This window comes from Eurosta solidaginis, chromosome 2 (genome assembly GCF_040869045.1).
Source record: "Eurosta solidaginis isolate ZX-2024a chromosome 2, ASM4086904v1, whole genome shotgun sequence".
Classification (NCBI taxonomy): domain Eukaryota; kingdom Metazoa; phylum Arthropoda; class Insecta; order Diptera; family Tephritidae; genus Eurosta; species Eurosta solidaginis.
The window spans coordinates 278,358,496-278,369,680 of record NC_090320.1 but is presented as its reverse complement, the minus strand read 5'-3'; the positions used below and the strand labels follow the sequence as shown (position 1 = coordinate 278,369,680).

The 11,185-nt window shown below is 34.3% G+C and overlaps 1 protein-coding gene across 1 annotated transcript; it reads right to left on the bottom strand.

Moving 5' to 3' along the window:
- Positions 1 to 885: 885 nt before the first annotated feature.
- On the bottom strand, positions 886 to 3,334 carry LOC137242810 (uncharacterized). The gene is made up of 3 exons (XM_067770067.1): positions 3,316 to 3,334; positions 2,299 to 3,062; positions 886 to 897 (listed from the first exon to the last, which is right to left on the bottom strand). Exons 1-3 carry the CDS (start codon positions 3,332 to 3,334, stop codon positions 886 to 888), a joined length of 795 nt encoding a protein of 264 aa, XP_067626168.1.
- Between the last annotated feature and the right edge of the window lie 7,851 nt (positions 3,335 to 11,185).

The window sequence follows — 11,185 nt, the reverse complement described above, 5'->3', positions numbered from 1 at the left end:
TATATTCCCTTCAATATTTAAGGTGTTAAATTTGCGGTGCCTTCAAATGACTGAACTACTCCAGATAGGCGATAATAAGGGCTTCTCCATATGCATATAATCGTACCGATCGAAGCACACTGTATTTAGTTCGAAAACCCAGGTTCGGCAAACACTATGCTATTTTCCGATTCGATTCTGACGATAAGGGCCACCGAGCTTTATTCCATAACCCAAATGTCAACCTCAATTATTCGAGTCTAATCCTGTTTGAAATACAAATGTATCTTCATGTGCCTTAGCAGAACTGTTGCTGTAGTCTTTTTGTAGGATAAAGATACGGCTGGAGAATTATTTTCATGGAAAATAATATGCTGCTTTTTGCACACCCTGTTAGTTACTGCATTCTTGCTTTGTTGTTTGCTTTTCAAATCGCTTTAAAGTTGAACGTGCCAATGCACTATGGCCGAAATTGCGATTTTAGCGGCAAAAAATACTTCCCGACAAGCTAGCTTCACCAAATTTGGTGTGTAGACTTCTAATGATAAAAAAAATCGATTTGAGAAAAAAAACGGGCGTGCCACGCCCCCTTTTTTTAAAGTAGTGGCAAAACGTACTTCCTGGCAACCTAGCTTCACCAAAATGGTTACACGGACAAAAAAGCAACTTGAAAAAAAATTGAACGGTCCACGCCCTCTTTTTTCTATATCCAAAACCCAAATTGTCGCCAAAAGTATTTACCAAAAAGCTGGCTTCATCAAGTTTTGAAAACGGACTCCTTCTGACAAAAAAACTTTTGAAAAAATGGGTGGCGCGCGCCCACTATTAAAAAAATATTGAATGCTACCAAGAAATAAATTTATTTTTTAATTCATAAATTTATAATTTTAAAGAAGTTGTAAATGCTTATGGATTAATCTGAAAATAAGAAAAATAACATACATATTCTCGAAAGATATAGGGCTTAATTATTCATGGTCTGTTTCTTCGTTTTCAGCCGCTTCTAATTCCAATGAATAATTATTTATCGACTCTAAGCTTACATCAGAATCATAACTATAATTGCAGCTGGAGGCTTCTTGAGATGTTGAAGGTAATAAAAGTTCTGGTGGCAATTCAGGCATTTTAAAAAGATCAATGACTTCTCGAGGAAAAGGAAGTTTTTTTGAACTATTTGTACGTTCTTGTAAACATAAACTTGAAATATATGGATCAGAGCTATCCATAGCTCTATGATACATGTCAAGTATGTTGTGCACTCTTGAATCCTTTCGAGCGTGACCAGTTCGATCTTTTTTATAATATTTGTTTCGCGCCTCAGATGCATTTTCTGCCAGGACACCTACGGATACTACTGAAGCCTCAATTATTTGTGACGAATGCACTAATATTTTGTGTATTGTGGCAGACATAGAGTACCATTCGTAGTTTTGGAAAAATATTTCACTGGTTTTAATGCAATGATCACGAAACCTTTGAGCATCAATTTCAAATTCAGAGGAGAGAGCAATTAGGATTATGGGTAAATGTTTCAAAAAATCAATATTTATACTAGTAATAGATGCTAAAACGTCCGTGCGAGAAAATGCTCTTCTAGCTGTGTTGCCATCGTTGTTGTTGCCGCTACCGTTGCTTTCGGCTTATCGACATGAAGCCCCATTTGAAGCAAAAACTCTTTTTGAATATTTTTTTTTTCTTTTCTGCCAGGATTCTCTTCTCTTCAGCTCCACGAACTTGCCATTTTTTTCAAATTTAGCTTGTGTTAAAGTTTTAAAACAAACTCGAAACTACGAATCCACGCATGCAAAGGGCTTAATCCATATTTCAAAGCGTCGGTCTTCGGTTCAAAATTAGGAGAATCAAAGTTTCTTATAGTTCGAAATTCCTTTGGACTGGCATGACAGAGGGGACATTGCTGTGCACTTTTAGTTTCTGTCAACACATTTAAGACTTTCCCATCTATTAATGTCATATATAAATTATATTTTACTTCAATTTTTTTCCCATTACTTAGTGCGTATTGTAGTGGTTTCAACTCCTCAATCTGTTTCTGTATGTTGTGGTTTTCAGTTAAAATGTGCTCTTTTGTTTCTTTAACAAACTCCACTTTTAAAGGTCTACAAAAGCGTACTGACTGAGGTGTACGGTTTACCCAAATGTTATATCCTGCTGATGAAATTATTTTTATTGGAATGCCTGATGTCACCAAAAGGGAATGATCGAAACTTTCCGAAGTATTTTCCACAAATTTTTTTTAAACAAGCTGTGACCGGTAGAACCATCAAACCCGTAGCTCGAAATTAGGATCGATTCTTCAACATCCATTGTACACAACACTTCATCTTGATATTCAAGAATTCTTTTAGCTGTGTGGTCTAACAAATTTTGCAACGACACTTCGACAGAGCTTTCATTCGCTTTGATTTCATCCGGTCTACATTTCAATTTGCTTTTATAAACTTTATCATAAGTCGGATAAATACTAAAATTGTGTTTTATGTTTAATTGCCGCATATTTGAGTACACATTTTTAGTTAATCCGTTTTCTAACACAAACATTAGAGCTTCATCAGGTGATACTGGCGTAACTTCTTTATGGCTACTATTAAGAACTTCTCGAATTTTGGATGGCCGATTTGGAGATATAGCAAATTGTTGTAGGACAAATTTCAAATCCGTTGCGTGGGATTTTTTTGCAGATATAGAGGCAGCATGAACTAATAATTGCGCATTGTCTCCTTGCTGGAAAGCTAATTCGGAAGCTAATCTCATTTTATTTCTTTCGCAGCTATCATCATACGTCAGTTTTGGTCGCCCAATAGTATTAATCTTTTTCGGTATTACAAAAATTGTTTCTCGACTCAACCATTTCTTATTATATTTTCTAAATGCCTTCTCCTTTCTGGTTTGTTTATTCCATTTAAGCTTAATAAAATTAGATAAGTTCCGAGCTTTAGTACATATCAATTTACTTAATTCACTGTCAATTTCGTATGAAATCTTTCCTTTTATGTAATTCGAAACATTCCTGTTGTTTCTCAACCAAAACTCAAATATTTCAGAATTTTTGAACCTGAGTGTTTCTACAAAAGTATTAAAAATTCGTTCATTAGCAGTCAAATGCATACACTTTTACCATGACATAAAACTTGTATTTTCTACAAACAATCACATGTAAATAGTTCCAATGACACTTCAAAACATTTTTAGTTTTACTCCACAAAAATGATAAAACTCTTCAGAATTTCACAAAAAAATACATACAAAAAACCACCAAAATAAGTACGAAATAAAAACATTTAGCAAACTATATTTATATATAGTAAAATTACTCACCTCGTGTAATAGAACTCATATCTACAAAGTTTTTTTACAAGAATATATTATTAAAAAACAGTTTTTAATTTTATAAAAATTTTGCTGCTTCACTTGTATTAACACGTACTAAAAAATTTGTAAACATTACCAGCTGTTTGTACATAAACAGGGTTGCCAACAGTAAAATTTTTTTTAATTTCTTCTTATCAATATGTTGGGTATTGAACACCATCAAAATAATTGCAAAAATTTAAATTTGAAAAATTGACTTTTTGCCGCTAAAATCGCAATTTCAGCTATAGTGCAATGGGAGTAAGTGATTTATTTAATATATTAATAACTAATATCGTAGTTTTATACCACTCATATTTCTTTACACCATGCCATCTTAAAGGCGTAGTAGACATTGCGCTTCCCTTCCTTACCAAAGTTTATCGGTTGCCACCATCGTCGGCAGGAGTCTTCTCAAATCAGTATTCAGCAAGCTTTATTCGCAATTCATGAAATGAAGAAGAGACATTTTCAGAAAAAATTTGGGCTTTTAAAGGGCTAAGCATTATTTTCGTTTCATGTTTTTAAGAAATTCAAGTTCAAGGCGCCCCCTGCTGTTCTTCCTATTATATGAACATGTCACCCCCTAGGTTTGTTCACAAATTCACATCCGGGTCATTCAAATGATTTAGGATTATATATGTACATTACAACAACATGTTAATAATAAAAGATAAAATAATGAAGTAAATGCAGTCTCACCCCTGATGAAGATAACAAGCTTTTCGAAACGCTGGGTCATAATATTGAAGTTTTTCTTGCAATAAAGCATCTCCCTTGTTTTAAATTGGCATAATTTCCACCAAAAATTGTCCAACATACATGTTACCTACTACTAAAAACGTAAACGAATTTATTTAAAAAGACAATAAAGTAGTACGAAATATTTGCTATATCCTCATTTTGACGTATACCTCTATTGTCACCAATGGGTCTGGCTGGACCCAAAATTTAACATGATCTTGTGATAGCTTGAGTTTGTTTTTTTAATAATATCTTGAAAGCTGAGATGAAGTATAATTCAACAAAATATTAAAATATAATTAATTTGTTTTTGTGCACTTAAAATATATATATAACTAATGTACCCGGCAGACTTTGTTACCAAAAAATGGTTTGCCTCTTGTCCATTCCCTATTCCGTTTTTCTTCCTCCCATTCCAACTTCCATTCCCACTCCCACTCTAGTCACACTACCACATCCACTCCCATTCCCACTACCTACTCTCATTACCATTCCCACAATCACACTTACTCCTAGTCCCATTACCATCCCCGTTCCCAACCCACTTCCACCCCCATTCAAGCTCCCAGTCGCACTCTCAATCCCACCCACAACCCGACTCGCATTCCCATTCCCACTCCATCCCTCCATTCCCGTTCTCGTTCCCACTCCTACACTCATTCACATTACCCATTACCCGTACCTACTCACACGCTCACTCTCATTTTTCTTCAACTAACAATACACTTATCTTTACTTATCTTTGTCTAAATTTTTTAAATTTAAATTTTACCATCGCTTTCAAGTTTACTCCCCCTTCAAAATTTAAAATTTTTAATTTATCCTAACAACAATTTCTGCAATCCCTTTCCCATTAGAAAAACAAATAAATTCAAATGTCAAATACTTTGTTTTATTTACATGGCTAAGTATTTGAATTTATTTAGTATTTGTTTTTGTTTTACCGCTGGGGCTAGTTAATCCATTCAAGTTTGTTTTCTGTTGGCGGTCGTCATGATCCAAATTTTTGCTGCTCGGCAGTTTTCCCTCAACTTACAAGCGTGATAAAACTTTTGCATTACTCATTTTTAAACAATGCCCTAACAACATTGAACATTTCATCGAATAGATAAACTTTGTTAACATACTTTTGATTGCATTTTTGATTTTATTTAATTTTCTTATTTTGGATAATTTTGGTGAGATTTTATTCCCCTTGAATAGGTCGTTGGTTTTGGAAATATTTATGGAATGCAGTTTTGCTTTAAAATAATTTTTGTCAAATTTTGTATGCATTTTCAAGAATTATAATAAAAATGCATGGAACGGATATAGTGATAAACATTTCATCATATTACTTAAATTAACTGTTGTAAGATTCTTACACTCTGATTTTTTGGTATTTGACAGAGAATTTGCTTGACGCCTCACCTTATGCCTGAACCTGCAACTACCGGAAACCATGTATAGAGACAAGGAAAGGTGGTCAACATCAATGCGATCTGAAATGTGAAAATGAAGTTTACGACTGTATGACCAAAGATAAAATTCTTGCGCCGAACTAAAATATTTATCGAGAAGTAGTGGGGCATTTATATTCGAATCAATGGACCTAACAAGGCGCGATTGATTAGGCACTCATTTAAGTTTGCATTTGTACCTCAAAAGTTGGTTGCAATATCAGCTATGGCATATGCTTTGCTATACTACTTAACTTGTTTAGCTCCGTCCCATTCTCGCTTGTCATCAGTACAATTTTCTGGTATGCCATGTAGGAATTTGATCAGTGCTTCACTGTCACTGCAAGGTCTGACTATCTTCCTGCCTTCTTGTATCAACGAATTCTCTTTTCGGCGGTGTATTTAGCCCTCGCCTCCCGAGGACTTTATCGGGAATAGTTTAGTCTGACCACATTGAACCTTCTAGGCTATTACGCCCTCCATCCACTAGTTCTACGAGGAACTTGGGATCACCAGAACCTCGCCTGCTAAATATGTGTATGATACATGCATATTTGTAAGAGGATTCGCCTCGTGTAGATGAGATTGCCAATCGGGTTGCGAAAGTTATGAATTGTGCTTATTTACCCCTTGATTCCCATTCCAGAGTCAGCTACCTAGATTCTGTAAAAGTGTACCTTCCCCTAGGTTTCACAGATCATGATTGCCGATCCCTACTCCTAGATTGCTAATGTTAGCCGGATGAATACGCAAAGGTTGTTTATTATATTATTCCTAATTCACCATTTCCCGTTTGTGAGTACTTTAGTAATATTAATACCTCTAATCTTAGGGAGTAATAATTCATCAACTCCCCCACAGGTCATATTCTTCCCTCGCTTTTGAGAAAATTTTAAATTCCATTCTACTGCCACAAATCATTAATTAATTAAGGAACAAAACCACAATAAACACAAAATGCAATAATAGCCGCATATTAATAAAAATACATTATTCGCTTTCTGGGCTACCAACCACACGGATATAACGGTATAAAGTCAAAAATGCTACATTTTGTGGCCGCAACATAGCAATCAACGAATATGCTAACAAACACAGTGAACTGAAAGTGACTAAAGTGGTCATTAATCTGCCGCGCAAGTTGAATGGGCAGCGGTTGATGACGATAACAACAACGACGATGGCAATGACGTTAGCATTAACGGATATGTAAGCGCTTGTTGGCAACTGTTGAGGCTGTCAACAACCAACGAGGGCGTAGGTCAAAGACTGAAAAAGCGCAAAAGTGACAAGAAAGAACTGATGGCTTTAAGAGAGAGAGACTGAGGCGAGGGTTAATTACAGTGTAGTGTGTCAGCGTGACAAAAGTAAAATACTAAATGCACTAATATGCGCCATTAGGCTAACGGCTGGTAGAGCGCTCTTTTGGCATAGGCAGTTTAATAATAGGCTACCGACTGAAACCATTTATTAACTATGTATGCCTACAAACGGAATGAATGATTTTAAACAATGTGATTAAATTATTTTTCCTTTGGACTTGGATGTAATTTGTAACAAAACGATGCAGTGTAGTTACTTCTAATTTCACCTCATATGGCACAAGGGAGGTAAAAAATTACTTCAAAGAGAATATGCGAAGCTACTTACCCCAATACAAGGCGCGATATACCTCCGAAGAGAATTTAGGCCGAGCTTCTCTTCCAATTTGCATCGTGCCAATTGGCGGGATAGGTATATAGTGTTAAACTATATTTATACTCAGTTGAGCAGAGCTCACAGAGTATATTAACTTTGATTGGATAACGGTTGGTTGTACAGGTATAAAAGAATCGAGATAGATATAGATTTCCATATATCAAAATCATCAGTATCGAAAAAAAATTTGATTGAGCCATGTCCGTCCGTCCGTCGGTCCGTCCGTCTGTCCCTTAACACGATAACTTGAGTAAATTTTGAGGTATCTTGATGAAATTTGGTACGTAGATTCCTGGGCACTCATCTCAGATCCCTATTTAAAATGAACGATATCGGACTATAACCACGCCCATTTTTTCGATATCGAAAATTTCGAAAAACTAAAAAAATGCGATAATTCATTGCGAAAGGCGGATAAATCGATGAAACTTGGTAGATGGGTTTACGTTATGACGCAGAATAGAAAATTAGTAAGATTTTGGACAACGGGCGGGGCACCGCCCACTTTTACAAGAAGGTAATTTAAAAGTTTTGCAAGCTGCAATTTAGCAGTCGTTCAAGATATCATGATGAAATTTGACAGGAACGTTACTACTATTACTATATATTTGCTAATATTTGCCCACTTTTTAAAAAAAATTTTTTTTAAATTCAAATTTTAACAAAAAGTTTAATATCTTTACTGCATATAAGTAAATTAAGTCAAAATTCAACTCCAGTAATAATATGATGCAACAAAATACAAAAATAAAAGAAAATTTCAAAATGGGTGTGGCTCCGCCCATTTTCATTTAGAATACTTTTAATGCCATAAGTCGAACAAAAATTTACCAATCCTTCTTAAATTTGGTGGGGGCATAGGTCCTATGACGGTAACTGTTTTCTGTGAAAATGGGCGAAATCGGTGGAAGCCATGCCCAGTTTTTATACACAGTCGACCGTCTGGCCTTCCTCTCGGCCGTTAACACAATAACTTGAGCAAAAACCGATATATCTTTACTAAACTTAGTCCACGTACTTATCTGAACTCACTTTATCTTGGTATAAAAAATGGCCGAAATCCGACCATAACCACGCCCACTTTATCGATATCGAAAATTATCAAAAATGAAAAAAATGCCATAACTCTATACCAAATACGAAAAAAGGGATGAAACATGGTAATTGGATTGGTTTATTGACGCAAAATATAACTCTGGAAAAAACTTTGTAAAATGGGTGTGACACCTACCATATTAAGTAGAAGAAAATGAAAAAGTTTTACAAGGCGAAATCAACAGCGTTTGGAATCTTGGCAGGAATACTGTTAGTGGTATTGCATATATAAATAAATTAGCAGTACCCGACAGATGATTTTCTGGATCACCTGGTCCACATTTTGGTCGATATCGCGAAAACGCCTTCACATATACATCTAAGGGCCACTCGCTTTTAAAACCCTCATTAATACCTTTAATTTGATATCCATATCGTACAAACACATTCTAGAGTCACCCCTGGCCCACCCTAATGGCGAAATCTCGAAAACGCGTCCACCTATAGACCTAATGCCCACTCCCTCTTAAAATGCTCAGTAACACCTTTCGTTATTTACCCATATCGTACAAACATTCTAGAGTCACCCCTGGGCCACCCTAATGGCGATATCTCAAAAGGGCGTCCACCTATAGACCTAATGCCCACTCCCTCTTAAAATACTCAGTAACACCTTTCGTTTGATACCCATATCATACAAACACATTCTAGAGTCACCCCTGGCCCACCCTAATGGCGATATCTCGAAAAGGCGTCCACCCATAGACCTAATGCCCACTCCCTCTTAAAATGCTCAGTAACACCTCTCATTTGATTCCCATATCGTACAAACACATTCTGGAGTCACCCCTGGTCTACCTTTATGGCGATATCTCGAAACGGCGTCCACCTATGGAACTAAGGATCACGCCCTTTGAAAATACTCATTAACACCTTTCATTTGATACCCATATCGTACAAACAAATTCTAGAGTCAGCCCTGGTCCACCTTTATGGCGATATCCCTAAATGGCGTCCATCCATAGAAATATGGCCTACTCTCTCTTAAAATACTCTTTGATACCTTCCATTTGATACACATGTCATACAACCACGTTCCAGGGTTACCCTAGGTTCATTTTCCTACATGGTGATTTTCCTTATTTTGTCTCCATAGCTCTCAACTGAGTATGTAATGTTCGGTTACACCCGAACTTAGCCTTCCTTACTTGTTTTATTAAAAATTTATTTTATATTTAAATTAAATATTTTCACATTTTAACAATTTTAAAATAACTTATTTGAAAATTTTCATTTTGAAATAACATTAAAAGTAAAATAACATAAAAATAATTTACAAAATTAAAATATATTTTACAAAGTAGATAACCCTACATATACTCCCCCCCAGTGAAACGAATAAATAGTTGTTTTTAATTTTAATGTTAATTTATATTGTGTATTGATTACTAAAAGTTTTGTGTAAGTGTTGTAATTAAAAATAATTAGAGCTTTTTGTTGTATATATTATATAAAATTTAGAAATGTATTTTTGTGTTAATTTATGTTGGTATTGATGTAAGTAAACAATCTTTTGTTGATTCGATGTACTTGATATCTTAGATTTTGGTATTATTTATTGTATTAACATTTTATGTATATTATTAGGTTGTGTTACTGCTATAATATTTTGTCGAGGTTAAAAATCTCTTCATAGCTGTTTGTGAAAATATTGTAAATTATAATGATGCGTTTGAAGAACCTAGAATAAGTTTGAATGATATTAGATGGCAACTTTGTGTGCACAATCATTCAAAAATTAAAAACTTTTATTAATCATAATGTATGTCCAAGTTGTTGATAAGGAATGAAAAGTTGATTCCTTAATTCGTTTGAGGATGGTATGAAATTGCTAATGATTCGTGTAATGTTAATGAGTTTAATATTGAGTTTTTATATGATGTCATTTTCAATATGAAAGAATTGATATTTGGAAAATATGTCGATAAAAATTATTTTAAGAAATCTTTAGATATTTTTAAAAATTGTAAAAATTTGTTTGATTTTATTTTAAAAATCAAAGTTATTGCTTTATTTGTAGTTTTTTGTGTTATTTTCGAATTGAAAATGAGGTTATTATTTAAATATGAATCTCGTATTTGTATTGTGGAATTTGTAAGTCGTTGTTGAAAATGATAATGATTGTGTATAAATACATATTTTTGAAAATAAACTGGAGAAGGAGTGTACATAATTAAAATGTACTTAACGAAACTATAATTTAGAAAAATTAATTACATTTATTATATATTTAATAATTTTATCAATAATTTGTATTAAAATATATATTGAATATTTTGTTTATAAATTGGTTCAACGAAAAATTTAGGGCCTCATTTTCTATTACGAAACGAACGTTCGTTTCGCCTCAAACACGAATCGCTAGTGTATTTGCACTATGTTAAACGATGACAATATGTCATTTGACACTTGATTTTGCCTTCCGGCTTGCCATAAAATAAGAAAGGTAAAAGCCGAAAGAAAATGATAGGGAATACCATTGCTAGACGAAATCATTTGGAGGTGAATCGTTCCTCTGAGCTCTCGTTCGCAATACAGAATGAAGCCCTTAGACAACGAACTTTATTAAAAAGAAAACTATGTACTATTTTTCAAAAAATGTTAAATTTTGAACAAAATGGCTCACCAAATGTTGAGGGCAGGTAGATGTTGGAGTTAAAATTATAAATTGATATTGAGATTGAATTTAAAATCCAAATATAACGTGACAATGTCGTTGTCCATACATTAGGAGATAAAATTGTAACAGCTAATGTAATTAATACGAAGTAAAGGATAAGATCTTCTTTATCAATTTCAGCAGTTGTGAGCAATAAAGCACAATAAGCGCACGTGAAACAAATAAGTATTCCAAAAAAGTT